The 22,598-nt window shown below is 42.3% G+C and overlaps 2 protein-coding genes across 3 annotated transcripts in view; one reads left to right on the top strand and one right to left on the bottom strand.

The window, feature by feature from the left end:
* The first annotated feature begins 200 nt into the window (after nt 1–200).
* On the top strand, nt 201–16,543 carry XPA (XPA, DNA damage recognition and repair factor). Its single transcript, XM_081845569.1, has 7 exons — nt 201–219; nt 8,284–8,444; nt 9,775–9,885; nt 11,078–11,183; nt 13,952–14,117; nt 15,306–15,423; nt 16,173–16,543. Coding segments are annotated over exons 1-7 (813 nt in total). The 5' UTR covers nt 201–217; the 3' UTR covers nt 16,322–16,543.
* A 1,640-nt stretch (nt 16,544–18,183) lies between these two features.
* NCBP1 (nuclear cap binding protein subunit 1) overlaps nt 18,184–22,598 on the bottom strand; it is a 31,495-nt gene continuing 27,080 nt past the window's right edge. For both annotated transcript variants that reach the window (XM_081845031.1, XM_081845030.1), the window contains exons 21-23: nt 21,373–21,516; nt 20,261–20,374; nt 18,184–18,879 (exon numbers count right to left, since the gene is read on the bottom strand). In XM_081845031.1, the coding sequence (XP_081701157.1) occupies nt 18,766–18,879; nt 20,261–20,374; nt 21,373–21,516 (372 nt within the window). In that variant the 3' untranslated portion in view covers nt 18,184–18,765. The remainder of the gene's footprint in view (nt 18,880–20,260; nt 20,375–21,372; nt 21,517–22,598) is intronic.

The raw sequence follows: 22,598 nt of genomic DNA, 5'->3' as shown, positions 1-22,598 counted from the left end.
TAGCAGTTAAAATGCTGGAATGCCTGCATTTCAGTACCTGTGTGGCATTTTGTCACAATGCCCAAAGAGTTTTGGTCTAGGGAGACTGAAAGGCAATCTTTGGCAACAGCCATTCGACTAGAAAATCACAGCTTTCTTACTTCCCGGATTACCAGCTGACAACGAGAGCGTGCTGAGTACTTTGGCGGCAGATCAGCAAGCACTGACGCGAGGGTTCATGTGTGTGATGGAGAGGGAGGGACCGGTACAAGTGAATCCCAGCTTTTACCTGACTCAACCTCCTGCCACTTTCTTGTCCAGAGATGTTGAAGCACCTCCCCCCTGATCTGCTGGAAAGTGATTACGCTGGGATGTAAAACCCTGTTGAATAACAGTAATAATAATGACAATCCACACAGTGGTGTTTTTTTCTTTAAAAAAAAAGACACAAGGCATGCTCACATCCTGCCATGTCCTCCGTCTCCTGTGATAATAACAAAAATAACAAACTTGCATTAAGGTTGCCTGTCAGGGAAGAGTGCCAGTTTTTTTTGCCCTTGAATATTTACACTTCAGTTTTACTCACATACCTCAGCTTTTCAGTTCTGGGGCAGGAGCTTTCAACACTTGACGTGCTTCCTTAATTGCCCATCTATCAGCCAAGTTCACAGACAATAGGTGGGAGATGATAAATGAAGCAGAAAGACAGCAGAAAGACTACTCCAAAATGAGCCTTCCCACCAGGTGGCAAGCAAAGCCAAAATATATTGGAATAGGCACCATTTATTTATCTTATTAATTCAATTTCTAAGCCATCCTTCGTCAACTGTGATTACAGGGCGGTTTGCTGCAGAGGCACCAGCCTTAAAACAATAACTTTCCATAAAATAACATGAAAGCAATAACTAAAAGTACCGGTAAGTCATCTTAGCAATACCAGAAAACAGACCTCTATCAATCTATAGCTGGCCAGGTCAAATCGACTTTTTCCAAAATCCCAGGTGAAAAGGTACGGCTTCAACTGGCACCAAATTGACAGTGGTCCCAGTTGTACCTCCAAGGGAAAGGAGTTCGATAAATTAGGTGCCACCACAGAGAAAGCCCTATCTCATGTCTTCACGCACTGGCAGGAAATCAAGAAGGGCTTCCCCCGCAGATCTTTATATATGTGGGCAGGCTGCTATAGGAAGAGATGCTATTTCAAGTATTTGGTTCCTAAGTCACTTAGGGTTTTGTAAGTTAACAATGAATTGGGCTCAAGAGCATACAAGGTGTGACTGGAATGTTCAGTGAATGGTCACAGAAATCGGACAGCGAGAAATATTTGAACACACATATCTTACAGGTCTTCAAAGTAGCCCCCTCTGATACAATGCACCATTGACAACATTTGTAGAACTGTTGAAAACTTCTGGAGAAGTCCTCTTTTTGTACTGCTTTCAGTTCCCTCATCACAGCAGCAGCTTGGACGTGTGAAATGTTGGAAAATCTGCGCCCTTTCAGTGCAGATTTCAGTTTTGGAAAAGAAAGAAATCCGGTGGGGCCAGATTGGGAGAATATGGAGGGTGGGACAACTCATTAACCTCAGCAACAATATGCAATTCTTCCCTCATCCTTCAGATAGACAAACGCCGATCCCACATCAATAACTCACGAATTCTGTCGTCTTTTGCCGCCGTTCTGCTCCTCAACGGTCTGCCAGATCAAGGGTCGACTTCAATGGTTTGCCCCCCTTCACAGAAATGCTTAAAGTACTCATGCACTGTTTTTCAAGTTACAGCTTCATCTCTATACACAATTGTAAGCATTTAGTGGGTTTCCGATGTCGATTGTATGTTCGAATATTTCTCGCTGTCCGATTTATGTGACCATTCACCAAACTTTCTGGTCATATCTTGTATAAACGATCAGAAAAGATCCTGTAGAACCCATGCTGTATAACTCTGATGAGCAGAACCACTCAAAATTCTGCCAGTTGCCGGTTCTGAACTGCTGTTGTTATTAATTTAATTTTTTTTATCTCCCCCCCACACACACTTTCACAGAAATTTTTAAATGTTTTCTCTGTACAAATGGCACATAAAATCTGACTAATAATTACTGAAACCCTGTATGGCAGGCCAAGTTATTATTATTAGTAGTAGTACTAGTACCCTGCCCATCTGATGAGGTTGCCCCAGTCACTCTGGGTGGCTTCCAATGTATATAAAAACATGAGACATTATGTAATTACATAATTGATTCCAAAATAACTTAATCCACCTATTGGTGATGCTGGGACTTTTAAGGCAATTTGCACTCTGAACCCAAAAACTGTAGCTGAAAACATGTTCCATTGACATCAATTAGACTAATTTCCAAATTACCTTTCTGGAAGCCAGAAAGCAATGCCATTATGTTGAATGGGGATAAATGAATTTTCATTAAAAATCTGGATTATTCTTCCTAACAATACTATACTAATACTATGTTAGGTTTAATCCAATACTATGTTAGGATTAATCTTCCTAACAATACTATACTAGCTACTATGGATGTGGAATCTCTGTATACCAACATCCCACACAACGATGGTTTACAAGCTATAAGGAACACCATTTCAGATAAAACCACAGCGGACTTTGCTACCAAACTCTGCCAATTTGTCCTTACCCACAACAACTTCAAATTCGGTGATGACCTGTTCCTTCAGATCAGCGGCACAGCAATGGGCACCCGCATGGCCCCACAGTATGCCAACATCTTCATGGCAGATTTAGAACAACGTTTCCTAAATTCCTACCCACTCAAACCTCTCTTGTACCTGCGATACATTGACGATATTTTTATCATCTGGACACATGGTCAACAGACCCTGGACACCTTCCACCAGAAATTCAATGATTTTCACCCCACAATCAACCTAACAATGAATCAATCTATGCAAGAAATACATTTTTTGGACACTACTATAAAAATACAGGATGGGCGCATAGACACCACCTTATACCGTAAACCAACTGACCGACAAACATATCTACATGCCTCTAGCTACCATCCCAAACATACCAAACAGTCCATTGTATATAGCCAGGCACTACGTTACAGCCGCATCTGTTCCAATTCTACAGACAGAGACTCTCACCTAAGAGATCTACAGCAAACCTTTTTAGAAGTAAAATACCCAGCAGATGAAGTTAGACAACAGATCAACAGAGCCAGACTGATACCCAGAGAGAACTTGCTGCAAGACAGACCCAAAAAAGAAAATAACAGGACACCTCTAGTCATCACATACAGCTCCCAAGTTAAAACAGTACAACACATCATCAGAGATCTACAACCTCTCCTGGACAATGACAGTTCTCTTTCTCAAGCTCTGGGAGGAAGACCTTTCATTGCCTACAGACAGCCACCCAATCTTAAACAACTCCTAACCCACAATAATACTACAACCAGACTTAACACGGACACTGGCACCAGAGCCTGCAATAAACCCAGATGCCAACTTTGCTGCCACATACACCCGGACAACACCATTACTGGCCCCAACAACATCACACATACCATCTCGGGACTATTTAATTGCTCATCGTCTAACATTGTGTATGCCATCAAATGCCAACAGTGTCCTTCAGCTCTCTATATTGGACAAACAAGCCAAACCTTACGCCAAAGAATAAACGGACATAAATCAGACATCAGGAATCACAAGACAGAGAAACCAGTAGGAGAACACTTCAATCTCCCAGGACATTCTATACAAGATCTCAAAGTAGCTGTTCTATTACAAAGGAATTTCAGAAATAGACTGGAAAGAGAAGCTGCTGAATTGCAACTTATTACCAAACTTAAAACCATGGAGAGACCTGGTCTGAACAAAGACATTGGATTCTTATCTCATTATACATGACAAAGCCATTTTTCACCTTTTCACCCCTTGCTTTTTCCTGTAAGACCTATTGCAGTCGTTAAGAGTCGTCAACAGGCTCATCACAGCTATCTGCCCATCACCCATTCCCACCACCCTTCTGAGTAATACCCCTCCCCACCTTCTCACTATATAGAAGGGTCTGGTGACTTCTGTTTCAGTGTATCTGAAGAAGTGTGCATGCACACGAAAGCTCATACCAAGAACTAACTTAGTTGGTCTTTAAGGTGCTACTGGAAGGAATTTTTTTATTTTGTTTTGGATTATTTTAGTTCACATTGAACTGCTGGTTAGTATATGATCACCATTAAGGTACATGAGTAACATTGTCTGATTACAAGCATTCATGTATTAGAATACTGTACTGATCTTATGACCCATTGCATTTGAATCCCTCTGTTTGGATCTTTTAAATTCAGTACTCTCAACTTCCAGTTTAGTCAAACAGTGTGTTTCCTCTCCCCTCACGTCAGGTCAAACAAGAACAAACAATAAACCTCAATCCTAAATACAATTGCTGTCCAATCCAGCACCAATTTTGCTCCTGAACTCAGTGAAACTTACTCCCAACTAAATGGGCACAGGGTTGCAGTTTAAGGCTATTATACCATCAATTCTACATTTGTATGAAGACTGATGTACAAATCCACAATGCTTTTAGCGCACTCTGCTGTCTGTTGTCATGAGTGCCACACATTTGTTTTACCTTCCTTGCCCTAAGCTACTGAAGGTAATGGGACCCTTTATATGTCCAGCAACAAATTGTCACTGTTTTTTGTGTTGAATATATGCTATATGGTAATTTATGGACCTAATAGGTATCTAACACCATTTGCACACACAGAATGTAGGCATCCTATACAGTGGTATCTTGGGTTAAGAACTTAATTTGTTCTGGGGGTCCATTCTTAACCTGAAACGGTTCTTAACCTGAGGTACCACTTTAGCTAATGGGGCCTCCTGCTGCCGCCACGCGATTTCTGTTCTCATCCTGAAGCAAAGTTCTTAACCCGAGGTACTATTTCTGGGTTAGCAGAGTCTGTAACCTGAAGCGTCTGTAACCCGAGGTACCACCGTATATAGAAATGAGCAAACCAGTGATATTTTAGGGAGCGGGCTAGCAGGTGGGGCCCATTATTTACATCACGGGAGCCTAAACAACACACAACACCGTTGCTGTATGTAGGTTTTATTTTATTTGTTTTTTTTATCTTATATGTTGGAAATGTACATCCAGGTTTTTTTCTTTAGTTTTTTTTCCAGGGGCCCCCAAGAGAGTGGGGCCCTAAGCTATAGCTTGTTTAGCATATACGTAAATCCAGCACTGTAAGGTGGCCATCCAACCTATGGACTGTGTTGCATAGAATCATAGGATTGTTGACTTGGAAGGGATCCCGAGGGAAGGATCATCTAGTCCAGACATAGGCAAACTTGGCGCTCCAGATGTTTTGGGACTACAATTCCCACCATTCCTAGCTAAAAGGACCAGTGGTCATGGATGATGGGAATTGTAGTCTCAAAACATCTGGAGGGCCGAGTTTGCCATTGCTTGATCTAGTCCGACCCCTCCATCCAATCTTGAAACCATGCTTTGCAAAAAGTGCTAGTAGTTTTTACTGCTGCACCACCTTTTCTTGGAGGCGGAGCCACAGTCTGCTCTTGATTGATACGGCTCTCATTTCTGCCTCAAAGTGTTGTTGTTGTTGTTGTTTAGTCGTGTCCGACTCTTCGTGACCCCATGGACCAGAGCACGCCAGGCACTCCTGTCTTCCACTGCCTCCCGCAGTTTGGTCAAACTCATGTTAGTAACTTTGAGAACACTGTCCAACCATCTCGTCCTCCCTCGTCCCCTTCTCCTTGTGCCCTCCATCTTTCCCAACATCAGGGTCTTTTCCAGGGAGTCTTCTCTTCTCATGATATAGCCAAAGTATTGGAGCCTCAGCTTCAGGATCTGTCCTTCCAGTGAGCACTCAGGGCTGATTTCCTTCAAAATGGATAGGTTTGATCTTCTTGCAAGATCTTCTCAAGAGTCTCCTCCAGCACCATAATTCAAAAGCATCCATTCTTCGACGATCAGCCTTCTTTATGGTCCCGCTCTCACTTCCATACATCACTACTGGGAAAACCATAGCTTTTACTATACAGACCTTAGTTGGCAAGGTGATGTCTCTGCTTTTTAAGATGCTGTCTAGGTTTGTCATTGCTTTTCTCCCAAGAAGCAGGCGTCTTTTACATTAAAAAAAAAAAAAAAAACCACACACAAAACAGGCCTCTGAGTAGGAACGAGGAAGTGTCGTCTCTATGGACGGCCGCCTCTATACTTTCGTACTTCTATAGTCACGGAAGTAACAGAGCGCTTCTAAAGGGACGGCTTCCCTCTTGGAGCATGCGCACACGGCTTCAAGAAGCCAAGCCTTGTGTGGGCAGGTAAGGTTCCTTTTTCCGGGTCCTGTTGATGTCTGGGGCGCCTCTCACTTTTGCAGAAGGGCTGAAAGCGGCTGGCAGAGGCAAGTCCGCCTTTCCCCTGTAGCTTGATCGGGGCTGGAGTATTGTTTGTTGGGTTTTGTGGTTGTTTCTGCTGCTATTCATATTTTGCATCTTTTTTAAAAATAAAAATAAAAATCTCATGCTTTTATTTTATTTTATTTTTTAACTCATTCTTTTATTTGATATTAATATTTTGTGCCTTTATTTCTTTTAACTACTTATTACGTGGCAGTTGCTCCATTTTGTGGACTTTTCGATGCGTTCTGCTTATTGTTTGTGACTGCTTTGCTTTTGTAATTGGGTAATTTTTCCCCCGTGCCATATAAGCTGCTTTGAGCATGGCCTGAATTATACGAATGAAATGATGATCTACCGGTTTGGTAAGCGCAAAACAAGCATTTGCTTTCAGATCTGCCTGTTAGAACAAATGCTAGGAAAGGTCTCGTTTCAAGGTGCAATCTCACACCCACTTCTACCTGAAAGTCCCACTGAATCAGGGTGGATTTGATTTAAAGCAAATCGATTTAAATGACGATTTAAATCACTAGTCAGTAAGACTTGATTTGAAATCATTTTATTTTTTTACAGAAAGGCATTCCTGCCGGTATAATCTTAATATTTACAACCAGATGAAGGCTTCATTTTTGGAACAATAACTTTTCAGAGTAGTTTTTACAGTTATAACAAAAATGACTGATTTGGTTATACTATTAGAAATACATAGACAGATAATTATGAAATTATTGTGAGGTTTAGTAAGTTTATATATGGACAACTTTTCTGCTGTACTTTATTGGAAGGAGAAAAATAATCATTTCCTTAATAGCAATTTAAACAATTTATTTCACTAATACAATGACGTTATAGCATATTTATCCATGTTTGTTAACTGATGTGGTTAAACATAAAAAAAAAAAACTTAGACTGATTTTCAGCACACATGAAAAACTTAAAACAAATCCTTATTTCCTGGGCTGTAATGTAACTTAAATAGAAAGCTATCTTTAGAAAGATATTTTCCTCCAAAAGCATTTTATTTTAAAAATCCAATTTAAATTTAAAAAACTGATTTAATTTTTTTTTAAAAAAAATCAGATTTTTTTAAAAATCATTGATTTTTATCCACCCTGCACTGAATTCAGTTTCAGAAGTCATGCCTCTGAGTAGCTATGCATAGAACTGTATTGTTGGAGACTAGGAAATTTATTGGCGCACGAGGTGTTGAGGACTTTACCAGACACATGAAGTTGGCAGATGGAGATGCATGAAATCCCTAACTCACCAGACCAGAGGTCCAGAATGATGGGACCAACACCTGCTGCCTATTCCCCTGGTTGGTAGCTAGCAATCCTTTTGGCTACTTTTAGGATTCCACCTCTTTCCTTTTCATTATTATCATCGGGGCTTTTTTTTCCAGCTGGAACTTGCTGCAACTCTGTTCCGGCACCTCTCAAGTGGTCGCCATTGCCATTATAAGAGAACAAGGGAATGGATACAAAAGCTTATGGGATATGCAGAAATGGCGAAACTTACTGAAAAAATAAGAAATCAAGATAATGAACTTTTTATAAAAGAATGGAAATAGTTTATTGAATATTTACAGATAAATTCTAAACACAAAAAATTAGCAGGATTAATATAATAACCTTCAGCTTTGTAAGAGTATATATTTACTTTAGATTATTAAACGAGCAAGCTAAATGGATATGAAGAAGATATTAAAAAATGATTTTAAGGAACAGCAGAAAGAGGAGGAAGTCAAATTTTGAAACGTTAAATTGATTGTAAAACTAATGAAATGTATAAATTGAAAAATAATTAAAAAGAGTAGAAAGGAGGCGTTCGTGGTGAGTTCCAGCTCCACTTTTGATAGAAAAATCATTCTTATTTCAATTTAACCTTTCTAGGTTTCCGTCTCTAAATCCGGCCATGGAATCTTCTGCTCCTGAAGGGGAGAAACCCGCACTCTCTGCCGCAATGAGGGCAAAGATAGAGCGGAATCGCCAGCGGGCACTGATGCTGAGGCAAGCAAGGCTGGCTACCAGGCCCTACCCTCCTACCGGCGAAGGTTCGCTTGGCACTGCAATGTAATACACAATGGACAGGTCCAGGTAGCTTGTGCAGGTTAGCCTCCAGCTGGTAAGAGAGGCATGTGGATAGGGAAGAGGGAAATCTTAGAATTTTGGAATGGGAAGGGACCCCCAAAGCTCATCTAGTCAAACCCCACCCCACCCGCAGTGGAGGGTTGATGTTGTGACCAAAGAGCAAATTCTCATGCTTTTCGACGTTGGGCTTGCCTCTGAAGCTTCTGTAGTCTGAGCCAGTTGTGCAATTTAGGGCAGTTCATAAAAAACTTTAAATAAAAAAAAAAGCCTGCTCCAAAGATCTTATCTTACTACACTAGGGATTATATAGCTAGATCTGAAATTTCATGCACATCAGTTAATATCTTGACCCTGCTCCACTGAATTGAAATTTCAGCCTTCACGACATAGGAAAACAGCCACGTAAACAGCTATTTTCTTGAAATTTCAGGCCTTTGGAGCAGGCATTTTCAAAAAAAGTTTTTTATGAACCGCCCTGTCGTGCATATGGCTAGCAAAAGTATACAGGAAAGTAAAAGGCACATTATGATGGGAAGTTGTGGGTTTGTGGCTGTGTGATGCTGAAGTCTGTGAGCTCCTGAAGGAGGCTAATGTAGTGTTCCTTAAAAACATCCAGGCAAGAAGGGAAAGCCTTCAATCTGTAATGCTACAAAGCAGAAATCTTAGGTGGTTGCCACCAGCTTTGGAGTTATGGTCCAGGGATAGAAAATACCTGGGGTGATCCTTGATGTCGACGACCCAAATCCACTTAAAAGGAGACCTTTCAGAGACCTCAGGCCCATCTTCCTCGTTAGTTCTAGCAATCTGATCCTCCGCCTTCTTAAAAGTGAATGGGGATCTCTTAAATGTATAGAGAGCCAGTGTGGTATAGTGGTTATTGTCAGACTAGGATCTAGGATAGGTCTTTGGACTACAATTCCCATCATCCCTGACTACTGGTCCTGCTAGTAGTCCAAAAAACCAAGAAGCAGTTGGAGACCCAAGTCTGGGAAATCCTGATCTAGGAGATCAGAATTCAAACCCCAAATGGCCACACAGGGTTGTTGTCAGGATAATATGGAGAGAGGGAGAACCAAGTATGCCATCTTGGATGAAATATAGGATATAATAGGATATTAAAGCAATGCAATAATAATGTATTGGATTTCAATAGATGCTCCTTTTTTTTGGATTGTGGGCTGCTTCTTCACATTTGAGCAAGGTTAGACATGGCTGCCTCACCTACCAATAGACTTTATTACATTAGTGTCAGGTACTGATTGCAAAGTTTATTTTTGTTGTTTCTCTCTGCAGGCAGTTCCAAAGTGAAAGCACCTCCAAAGATAATCGATACCGGGGGAGGATTCTTTCTTGAAGAGGAGGAGGAAGAGGAAAACAAAGCAGAGAAAGTTGTGCATCTCCCTGGTAAATATGGCAGTGAGGAAACAGCTGCTGTTGTAGTTAGCGGAAGGTGCCATGATAGGGGAAAATGGGAACTGAACCAAGAGAAATTCCTTGCTTGCTTGCAGAGACATAAAAATATTTGTCTGAAAGGCTGGTACAATGTGTTCTTCTAAAAGACCTGATGAACATTACAGTGGTACCTTGGGTTACAGACGCCTCAGGTTACAGACGCCTCAGGTTACAGACGCCTCAGGTTACAGACTCTGTTAACCCAGAAGTAGTACCTTGGGTTAAGATCTTTGCTTCAGGATGAGAACAGAAATCGTGCGGCAGCCGTGGGAGGCCCCATTACCTAAAGTGGTACCTCGGGTTAAGAACAGTTTCAGTTTAAGAACGGACCTCCAGAACAAATTAAGTACAGTGGTGCCTCGCAAGACGAAAAGAATCCGTTCCGCGATTCTCTTCGTCTAGCGTTTTTTTCGTCTTGCGAAGCAAACCCATTGACAGCTTAGCGGATTAGCGCTATTAGCGGTCTAGCGGCTTTTAGCGGTCAGCTGTTAAGCGGCTTATCAGCAGAACAGCTGATAAGCGGCTTAGCGGCTTAGGAAAGGGGGGGCGAAAAAAAACCGTGGGAACTCGCAAGATTTTTTCATCTTGCGAAGCAACCCCATAGAGAAATTCGTTTAGCGAAGTGCCTCCAAAACGGAAAACCCTTTCGTCTAGCGGGTTTTCAGTCTTGCGAGGCGTTCGTCTTGCGGGGCACCACTGTACTTAACCCGAGGTACCACTGTATTGTGCATCAGTTCATAATTATCTAACAGTCTGGTCTCACAGGGCTGGGAATGTAAAGAATGTTAAAAGGAATATGAAGGCTGCATGCATAAATACTATATTTAGCTATTTAGCTGCAGGACAGAGAGTCAGAAGTCCTTTCTTTCTTTCTTTCTTTCTTTCTTTCTTTCTTTCTTTCTTTCTTCCTTTCTTCAGGTTTTCCGTTTTCTTGTCTTTTCTCCTTTCTGCCTTTGTTCTTTTTTAGACTAAGTAGCTGTTTTATATCAGTACATTATAAAAAGATACTTTGTAATGGGTATTTTTTGTGTAGCTCTGAATAAATATCAATAAATAAATTTAAAATTAAAAAAAAATTTTTTGCTATCTTGAATGTACTTTAACAGCTTATGCCCTGTTGTTGTTTATTCTTTTTTTTAAACAGGGCCTGTGTTAGAATTTGATTACATTATTTGTGAAGAATGTGGTAAAGAATTCATGGATTCCTACCTCATGAACCACTTTGATCTAGCAACATGCGATAATTGCAGGTATATAGCAAATAACGAAAGGGGAAATAATGGCTTGTATGCAATGCTGTGGCCAGCAGGATTCTACTGACCTTTAGCACCCTGAATGGCTTTAGCCCTGTGTACCTGAAGGAGCATCTCCACCCCCATCATTCAGCCCGGACACTGAGATCCAGCACCGAGGGCCTTCTGGTGGTTCCCTCAATGCGAGAAGTGAAGCTACAGGGAACCAGGCAGAGGGCCTTCTTGGTAGTGGCACCTGCCCTGTGGAACGCCCTCCCATCAAATGTCAAGGAGATAAGTTACTATGCAACCTTTAGAAGACATCTGAAGGCAGCCTTGTATTGGAAAGCTTCTAATGTCTGATGTTTCACTGTGTTGTTTTGTATTCTGTTGTAAGCTACCCAGCGTGGCTGGGGAACCCCGTCAGATGGGCAGGGTGCAAGTAATTGAATTATGATTATTATTACTGGCAAAGCGGCATTCACCATTTCTCTCATTCTCCCCGCAAAACTGCTCTAGAGCAGGTTTTCCCAAACTTGAGTCTCCAGCTGTCTTTGGACTACAACTCCCATCATCCCTAGCTAGCAGGGCCAGTGGTCAAGGATGATGGGAAGTGTAGTCCCCTAAAAGCTGGAGACCTGCTGGATCCTCCAACTCTCTGGAGCTGATTTGGAGAGTGCACAGAACAGCTAGAGGGGACAGAAAGTGGAAACTCCATTGTGCACATGGAAATATTTTGTGCCAGTGGAGCCACAGCTTAGGCTGTGGCTCAATGCCCTCAATATTTCATATTTTGTGTGCGTAGTTTTGTGTTGTAAAAATTATTCTTGTTTCAATATAAATGTTCTTTGATAAACTTCATTTCAGCAAAGTATGATGAAGTTTGTTAAAGGTCGTATGTTTCAGCTGAGCAAAAGGGCACCTAAATTTTCACGCTAACATGAGCTGCCTGTTGTAAAGGCATGTACAGGATAGCACATGCTCAAGTCTTGCATGGAATGAAATGGTATTTGAATGTAGCCCAATATTATGAATGTTTGCTTGGATGGAATACACACTATGCCCAGTGCAGACCATAATAATAATAATAATAATAATACTAATAATACAGTGGTACCTTGGTTTATGAATGTAATCTGTTCCGGAAGTCCGTTCTTAAACCAAAACGTTCTTAAATCAAGGCATGCTTTCCCATAGCAGCGGGGGAATCAATTTACAAATCGAACACACTCAACAGGAAGCAGAACATGTTCTTATTCCAAGGCACCGTTCACAAACCAAAACACCTACTTCCGGATTTGCGGCGTTCTTAATCCAAGTTGTTCACAAACTAAGATGTTCTTAAACCAAGGTACCACTGTAATTAATAATAATAATAATAATAATAATTTATTACTTATACCCTGCCCATACCCTAATAAGTGGGATTAGGATTGTGTCCAAAATCGCTGAACTTTGCCTGGATCATTGCTGCTTCGGTGCAGTTACTGAGCAACTAGAACCGGGAATGCCTTTTAACCATGAGATGCAATTCATGGCTGGCTTAAGTTTTGTGGGCTGCAATTCTAGGCACACTTAGGACAGTGAGCCACATTAAAATACAGTGATACCTCGGGTTAAGTACTTAATTCGTTCCGGAGGTCCGTACTTAACCTGAAACTGTTCTTAACCTGAAGCACCACTTTAGCTAATGGGGCCTCCTGCTGCTGCCGCGCTGCCACCGCACAATTTCCTTTCTCATCCTGAAGCAAAGTTCTTAACCTGAAGCACTATTTCTGGGTTAGCGGAGTCTGTAACCTGAAGCGTATGTAACCCGAGGTACCACTATAGTAAGATTTACCGTATTTTTTGCTCTATAAGACTCACTTTTTCCCTCCTAAAAAGTAAGGGGAAATGTGTGTGCGTCTTATGGAGCGAATGCAGGCTGTGCAGCTATCCCAGAAGCCAGAACAGGAAGAGGGATTGCTGCTTTCGCTGTGCAGTGATCCCTCTTGCTGTTCTGGCTTCTGAGATTCAGAATATTTTTTTCCCTTGTTTTCCTCCTCCAAAAACTAGGTCCGTCTTGTGGTCTGGTGCGTCTTATAGAGCGAAAAATACAGTACTTGTGTGTGTTTATGCATAGGACCGAAGGGAGAGGGCCATGGCTCAGTGAGAGAGACCACTCTTTGCTCTCAGAAGGTCTTGGCTTTTTGCGGATATTGGGTCCGGCAAGCTTCCCAGTTGGGCTCCGTATCCCTGGAAGCTCTGAGCTGGCCTAGCAGAGTAATGCAGCGGTCCTGAGTCCATGTGAGAAAGGGATAAATCAAGTCCAAAAGACAGATCGGTTCTTATCTCTAGAAGCGTTTATTTACAAGTCATAAATCAGTCTTTTTCCCGTCAGAAGACTCCGCCATTCTGGCATCTCTCCGTGCTTCCAAAAGCACACAGACACAGCCTGTCAGTTGAGCTGCGTCTCTCTCCGTCTCTCAGTGAGAACTGAAAGTAACTCTCACAGACAAAGCCTGTGACGTAGGGCCCTGCTTCCGGCCCCTCCCAGATGCAGGGCACCACGGAGTTTTAACCCTGTTTGTTCCAAACTCCACAGGCTTCCTGCCCGACCATCTCCTGGCTGAGCAGGAGAACAGCTTCTAGTCAATGTAAGCAATAAAGATCTCATGGACCGGGGGACTAACTCTGTGTAACGCACCTTCCCATATCAGATTGCTGACGGACCGCTTTACAGCTCAGAAAGTAGCAGCTCATACATAATAACGGTCTTAGTTTCACTGAATGGGACCTTGTTTCAGAGATGTTGAAGAAAAGCATAAACTCATAACAAGGAGTGAAGCCAAGCAAGAATATCTTCTGAAAGACTGCGATTTAGACAAGAGAGAACCGGTGCTAAGATTTATCCTGAAGAAAAACCCTCATAATCCGCGATGGGGTGACATGAAACTTTACTTAAAGCTACAGGTACGGGGCTTTCTTCAATGATGTGTGATCTCTCTATAAAAAAAACACCCAGTTTTTATATGCAGTGTGAAGACAAAAGGCAGGGTGTGACCCTCCAGAAAAGTTAACTGGGTACCTGGTGGTGAGAGAGCAGTGGTGGTTTCACCCACGACACACCGCCAGGTGAGGCTGCCCTCGCGCTCTGGTCCTCAAACTGAGGGAAGAACAAGCTGCGAGGCGCTGGAGCTAATTCAGCTTGTTTTTCCCTTAGTGCCCGGGCACTGGGGGCAGAGGGAGTGTGGAGGAACAAAATGCATTGGCTCACTGGAGTGAAATTGCCAATTCTCCTGCCAAGGAGCTGAGGCAGTTTCACCCCAGCGCCTCACAGGACTGGGCCCAACGCAGCTCGTTCCTCACTTCGCTTTTCAACATCACAGTGTTTGGCTGGTGATACATCACGATGTTGAAAAGCTGCTATTGCCAAGCCCTATTCTGAACACTTAGGGACGCGGGTGGCGCTGTGGGTTAAACCACAGAGCCTAGGACTTGCCGATCAGAAGGTCAGCGGTTTGAATCCCCGCCACGGGGTGAGCTCCCGTTGCTCGGTCCCTGCTCCTGCCAACCTAGCAGTTCAAAAGCACGTCAAAGTGCAAGTAGATAAATAGGTACCACTCCGGTAGGAAGGTAAACGGTGTTTCCGTGCCTTGCTCTGGTTCGCCAGATTGGCTTAGTCATGCTGGCTACATGACCCGGAAGCTGTACGCCGGCTCCCTCGGCCAATAAAGTGAGATGAGCGCTGCAACCCCAGAGTCGTCCACAACTGGACCTAATGGTCAGGGTCCCCTTTACCTATTCTGAACACTTATGTACATTCCTCAACATCCCTCCCTTTACATGCAGGAATCCCTTCTACATGTTAATTCAGAAGGGCAACATTGTTACAAATGCCTTTGCTGGATACAGGTTATGTATCTAGTTTATTAAATGTCACACTACTTCTGTACCAACACGAATAAAACGAATGAGGTGGGTATCTGCATAGTTTTGTGTCCCATTTTTATAGTGAACTAGAGGAATTCCCTTGGAACAGATCCATGCAGGCTTGAGGCCTACACAGATCAAGCCTCTGGGCGTAGACCACAGTGCGCTGCAAACGGAGATAAAACTCTGAGACCGGTTTTTTGTTTGTTCAAATGTCTTATTCTGCAGGTGATCAAGCGCTCTCTTGAAATCTGGGGTAGTGAAGAAGCGTTAGAGGAAGCGAAGGAAAGCAGACAAGACAACAGAGAGAAGATGAAACAAAAGAAGTTTGATAAGAAAGTTAAAGGTGAGTGTGAATTGAGCGTTCTCTTGACTACCCCAGCCCACAAACCTACCAGTTAAACAACAGGTGTCTTCATCTTCTAGCACACTGAACGGCTTACTGGGTACTTGTACAACGCGGGTGGCGCTGTCGTCTAATCCACTGAGCCTCTTGGGCTTGCTGATCAGGTTGGCAGTTTGAATCCCTGCAACGGAGTGAGCTCCCATTGCCCTGTCCCAGCTCCTGACAACCTAGCAGTTTGAAAGCACACCAGTGGAAGTAGATAAATAGGTTCCACTGTGGCGGAAAGGTAAACAGCGTTTCCGTGCGCTCTGGTTCCCATCACAGTGTCCCGTTGAGCCAGAAGCTGTTTAGTCCTGCTGGCCATATGATCCGGAAAGCTATCTGTGGACAAATGCCAGCTCCCTTGGCCTGAAAACAAGATGAGCGCCATACCCCAGTCACCTTTAACTTGGCTTAACCATCCAGGGGTCCTTTACCTTTTTACCTATGGTGGGGGGAGGGAGTTAGTCCCATCTGTGGGATAGTTTCTCTGTAGTTTGGTCCTCTGAAGTATTTCAGTTTGGTATAATTGTTTTGGAACTTCCAATGTTGGGAAGACTTCTGCAGTTTTTCTACTCTTACAAATCCTGGACTACAATATACAAATCAGGGATCATGGTTGAAAGCTGGAGCCCATCTCCAGGACACAAAAGAAAAACGTGGGGGCTTCTGGTCTGCCTTGAATAATTTTCTTCTTCATTTTGTATTAGAACTGCGCCGAGCTGTAAGGAGTAGCGTATGGAAAAAAGATACAAGCGTTCATCAACATGACTACGGAGATGAAGAAATGATAGATGAAGACCTATACAAGAAAACCTGCACGACGTGTGGTCATGAATTAACATATGAAAAAATGTAGTATGTTCTTAGTGTGTTACATTAAAGTGTACCTTTTGTAAATTTTTTAAATCCAATGCACTAAGTGCTCTGTGACTTTTTTTACACGCAGTCTTCCTTATCCACAATTGAAATGCAATGTTAAAAAACTGATTTCATGGGAGAACTGTGCAGCCTGCTGAATCATGTAAGTATTGAATTGTATTGTGTATCACTGCTAATAAAATAAAATAAATGAAAACAATGGTATTCTCATCCCTTTTTTATCTTTCATTGCACCACATTATCTTCAGTAATTCCTGCTGGATATTCTAATAGTGTGATACAAAGTGTTAAGACTTCCACTGGGTGTACATCCCAATAGCATTTTGTTCACTTAGGACGAAAGATGCTACTGAAGTAATTTACTAGGGCTTGGTAATGCTCTACAAAAGTTGGAAGTACAGGAAGTGGCCCCCTTAAATTATGCACGTGTATGGTTTCTAGTTTTGCTGGATAGAGGAAAAGCCAGCAGACCCCTTCCCTTAACCACTTGAGATCTTATTTAGCCAGCAGTCCTTAGCACACTTAAGTACATGTAACTTTCATTATAGTTAAAATGAAAGCTGAGAAGCAGCAGTTCAAGTGCTAATCCAGTGGCATCTCACATACGTACACAAAGCAGTGATTTTATGTCCACCACAGCAAGGACTTTTAAGCCAAGACAATCTCAGGCTTTTCAGTAAGAAACAACTTAAATGGTGAAGGCATTCAGTAACGAGGTGTGTAGAGAAACCGGATGCAAGTTAAGTGCTTGGGGAAATTAATCAGAGGGAAATGGTTCTGTGCAACGAGGAAAGGTAGGAACACCAAGCAACACTTGGACTGCAAATACTGATGTACACTCCTGTGAGAATGCCTCAGGAGGCAAACCTCAGAGACAAGTTACATAATTTTGTTCGAAGATCACAAATTCATTCTGAATCCTTGTAAGATACCATCCAGATCCAGCAATCTGTCAGTTTTTCAATGCAGCCTAATACTTGGTTTCTTGTCTGAATTTGTCCGACTCCATTCCTGAGTTAGTCAAAGATTAGAGAAAAGCTAATTTAGACCCGTAATTTAGGACTGCTAAAATACTCTTTTCTAATATGAGACAGTAGCCTGTCCAGTCTTTACCATCACTCCCAAGTTTTGCCCATCCTTTATAGTTGTTCATGTCAAAGATGATATAGGTGAGAAATACAACAGTATCACTGAACTGCAGAATGTGAGGTCTTCGGGAAAAACCACCAAGTCTTCTTCACACAGTCCGTGAGAAACAGGTTCACGTCATGTGGGAATACAGTTAAGCCCTGCGGTGAATCTGGATAGGTTGTTTCTCCCAGAGCCAAGAGGGGTGTGACCAAGATGTCTTGCGAAGCCATTTCTAACTCGGCACTTCATCCTGGCCAAATTCCTGAGCAAGTATGAGCATTTAGGACGATGCACAACATGCATCAATGCTTTATTATTATTATTATTATTATTATTATTATTATTATTATTATTATTACAGCAGACCAGGCTGCTTTCTTCTTAACAAAGTGAGATGGTCTGGAGACAAGGTTCTTCCCTGTCCAGCTCACAGTCAATTTGCTTTTTTCAGAAAGTTACCCTGTAATGATGGCTGGAGCAGAGCACATTCCGGAGCTTGAGCTACCAACTTCTTCTAAGTAGGTGAACGCCACACTTTCCACTGTTATGAAGTCATATGAGTCTCAACCCCCACCCCATCCTCCATCAAGAAGATATGTGAAACACTAAGAAATCATTATGTATTGTAGTTATTTCTTACAAGATGTTTGCGACCTAAATATATGTTTCACCTATTCGTTGAGATCCAAAATAAGCACAATAGGCAGATTTAAAAAACATATTCTGATTGTATTTCAACCATGTTTCATACAACCATGAAAATTAATTTTGATAACAAACATATACTCTAGGCTACTCTGGAGGCTTGGCCTGTTTAGCATTTCATGTGTCCTATGCTCCTGTCCCTCAGAGAGTTTAATCTTACTCATTGGGAAGCTGCTCTTCAGATTCACAAGTCTTGATGCTTGCTTCACATTATTATAATGAGGGAATTCATTCGTATGTAAGGGCCAAGCAAAGGTAACCAATCCTATTTATTCCCTATTTTTATTTTTATACAAACAACAGAAGGGGACAAAACAAATGCCACGATGAAGCCAGCATTCAAACCATTTCAAAATTAAAAATCCACACATTATTCCATCCCAGTCACCTAGCAGTCGTAAAACAGAGTTAGGCCTCTACTGCTAAAAGAACTGCCCCGTTTGAGTGCCGAGTAGCTTATCTACGACAGCACGGCAAGCTTGTTTTTCCAATTAAAAGCTTCTTTCCTTCTCTTCCCTCATCAATTTTCCCATTTTTGTTTTAAAAAGGTGAAGTCAATTAAGTCCTGTACAAAAACGAAGTCTCTCAGGCCTGCAACGCACAGAACTGCTGAAATACAGCCAATATATGATGATCCAATTCTGCTGTGAAGAGAAGGTTTTCCAATGTCACCATGTACTGATGGATGATCTGGTGGTGCTGCAGACAGAAAAGAGCCATCTCAGTTACTCATTACTGGTCTTGGCAGGACATAGTGAGAGAAATCACATTCCCCCCGCATTCACTCGGCAGCTGAGGAACACCAGAAACTTATTATGAATGGATAAAATACAGTGGTGCCTCGCAAGACGAAATTAATCCGTTCCGCGAGTCTCTTCCTCTTGCGGTTTTTTCGTCTTGCGAAGCAAGCCCATTAGCGGCTTAGCGGATCAGCTGATTAGTGGCTTAGAAAAAGGGGGGGAAAGGGGGAAAAACCGCAGGAACTCGCAAGACATTTTCGTCTTGCGAAGCAAGCCCACAGGAAATTCGTTTTGCGAAGCACCTCCAAAACGGAAAACCCTTTCGTCTAGCGGGTTTTCCGTCCTGCGAGGCATTCGTCTTGCGGGGCACCACTGTACACCGAGAATGTCGCCTGCAATTCTGGTCATTCCACTTAAAAAAAAAAAAGAACCTGAGAAGAGCAGCCAGAGAGAGGGAGAAGAATAGTATAAAAATGGTTGAAGGGCTGGACAGTCTTAATCATGGGTAGGCAAACTAAGACCCAGGTGCTGGATCTGGCCCAATTACCTTCTAAATCCGGCCTGCGGATTTAGTAGAATGTGTCCTTTTATTTAAAATGTATCTCTGGGTTATTTAGTTTTTTTATAATATTTTTTAATTAATTTTAACATATAAATTATAAAATGTACCACCAAACCTATCACTTATACAATCTTTTTAGACTTCCATCAGCCCTTCTGATGATCCACCGTTTTAACCACTTCTTATGCATTTCTTAACTTTATATTGCCTTTACATCTCTTAACAAATCATCCTCCCCATTGTCCATTTTTAGAATACTTCTAATAATACTCCTCACAAAACTTCTTGCAAACTTCTCTGGGTTATTTGTGGGACCGGCCTGGTCTTTTTACATAAGTAGAATGTGTGCTTTTATTTAAAATGCATCTCTGGGTTATTTGTGGGGCGTAGGAATTTGTTCATTCCCCCCCCCCTTTCAAAATATAGTCCGGCCAACCCACCAAGGTCTGAGGGACAGTGTACCGGCCCCCTGCTGAAAAGGTTTGCTGACCCCTGGTCTTAACCATAAACGAAAGTGACAGGAACAATCAGTCGGTTTAAGACAAGCAAGATGTGCTTCTGTATAGTAAGTGAAACCTGCCTCAGCTTTATATTGGCCTCTAGTATAAACGATTTTGAAAAAGCCCATTTATATGGACTATCAGCCGAATATAGCTTCCTCCTGAACATTTACATCAAGCAAGTCCTTGCAAATGCAGAATTATCATTTCTGTGCGACCACATTTCTATGCAATTTCTAGTTACCACATTCGTGACTTTGGAAAGGAATGAGAGTTACCTGTAAGAAGATCTGCTGCAGCCTCTCTATGCAGTTCTTGTACCAAGGTGTAATCACATCAATGCCTCCTGTTTCACATCGCACTAAGTGCTCCGTGAGGATCATAATGAAGCGCTGGAAAGGGCAATATTAGCAACATCTTTCAAATACAGGGAAGTCAACGTCCACAGAGAAGACGAGAGAATGAGGACACATGAGAAATAGTGTTTCTGGATTAAAGAATGGAAATTTCATGACAGAACAGCGCCACTTAGCACAGAATTCATTGCTAATTCCCGGAGGTCTTTTCCCGGGTTCAGCGAGCGTGAGAACAGGCCAGCACAATAGTTTCACTTCTTGAAGCTGGTGTTGCAACAGCATCAGGGCTACAGCAATCTGTTGCTTAACCACAGCTATGAGACCATACTGCCTTTCAGAGCTTATCCAGCACAAGCCATTCTGCTAGTACATGGGTAGGCAAACTAAGGCCCGGGGGCCGGATCCAGCCCAATCGCCTTCTAAATCCAGCCCGCGTACAGTCCAGGAATCAGCGCGTTTTTACATGAGTAGAATGTGCCCTTTTATTTAAAATGCAGCTCTGGGTTATTTGTGGGGCATAGGAATTTGTTCATTTTTATTTTTTCCCCAAAATATAGTCCGGCCTCCCGCAAGGTCTGAGGGACAGTGGACTGGCCCCCTGCTGAAAAGGTTTGCTGACCCCTGTGCTAGTACAACTAGCAGTTCCCAAATACTTGGAACTGTTTCCTCTACTTGAAACTTTTCATATCATTTATTTGGTTCCATTTATGAATCACTTCCCATAAAATACCTCAAGCAATTTCACACCAAAAACACCCACAGTAAAACTGGCTAACTTAAAGGGTTAAAATACACATTATAAAGTTTTGCAAAGATGAGGTTCATAGCTTCCCCAACACTCAACAGCCCATCTTCTATTACCGTACTTTTCCATCTATAAGACTAGGTTTTCTTTACTCTAAAATAAATTTTTAAAATGGGGGTCGTCTTCCCACATTTTCATAAATTTCAGTCCCCCAAAATAGGGGCCATGTTATACACGGAAAAATAGGGTAACTCATTTTCTAAAAACCAATGAATATTTCTGCATTTACCTGGAATATTACAAGGAAGAGGTTTTTTTGTTCACTTTGAGCCGATTCAACTTTTTCTTGCAGGCGTTCTATCTGCTCTTCGAGGGGTCCATCTTCCCTGTCGCTACTTCGATCGTCGTCATCGTCATCATCATCACTGTCTCGCTGGGGAGGAATAGTTAACATTTAACAGGGGGATCATAAGTGCTCCGAGACCAAAAGGATAGCTAGGGCACACTCTGTTTCATTCCCTCTTTTAATTTATAGGGCCCTGTCCCACCAAAGTGCCGAAAGCTTCTCTCTTCCAGCTTGAAGTGAGCTACAGTCATGATTTTAGCATGCATCTATAGCATTTACTAAAAGAATAAATGCAACGTGTAAGATATAACAAAATAAAAAGGTACTGCTGCATGTGTTGCCTGAAGCCATGAAATATTGATCTACAGTAAAGATAAGCTGACCCAGCCCAGGAAACCACTTGGGATTCCCAATATAAGCCGCTCTGGGGTTCTCAGGGAGAGAAAGGGGGTTGTCACAGTGGCACACAATACAATGAGAAACTCAAGTCACTGCAAGAATTTCTGATCTCTGCATGTCCTATTAGATTTCTGGCATAATTTAGGCCAATATTCACTGTACACTTTCTATCAGTGCAAGGATTTTTGGCTGGGCAACAGAACTTCCTCTCCCCTCGAGCCCCCTAACTCTGTTCTGGGGTTTCCCCCAGCCCCATGGAGCAGATCTGGGAGAATGCACAGAGTGTGTCAGAGGTGTATCTGTGTATTGTGCAAAAATAACTATTGCACTGGTGGAACAAGTGGTTTGGCTACTGCCCAATGCTGCAGCTGCAGAGGTGGCCAATGTCATCAGGAACATCGTGTGCAAGGCAGGGGGGTCTGAGTCTTAACAAAAACAAAAGCTTGCACTGGCATCAATGGGAACTTTTCATGTAAGCCTCATAGCTAGAGAAGGGTGCAGCAATTTTAGTCAGGATCACTGCTAGGAAGGAATGGGGTAAACCTCTCCTCCTTGTATGTGTTCCTGATGACAATCAGTCAATTGTGCCTGGGATTAAATAAAGAAAAAGCTCAGATGTAGCTGCTTGCTACACAATGAAAGTAACAGCCTAATTTGGTCCTTTGGTCTGCCAGACATAACACTCATAATCAACCTATTACCTCAAGATGTGGCGATTGCTATTTGCTCGATGGCTTTTTAAAAAAGGGAATGGGCACATCAATGGAAGA

The sequence above is a fragment of the Podarcis erhardii genome (genome assembly GCF_964252035.2).
Source record: "Podarcis erhardii genome assembly, chromosome: 17".
Lineage (NCBI taxonomy): Eukaryota > Metazoa > Chordata > Lepidosauria > Squamata > Lacertidae > Podarcis > Podarcis erhardii.
This window is presented reverse-complemented; position numbering and strand designations above follow the sequence as displayed.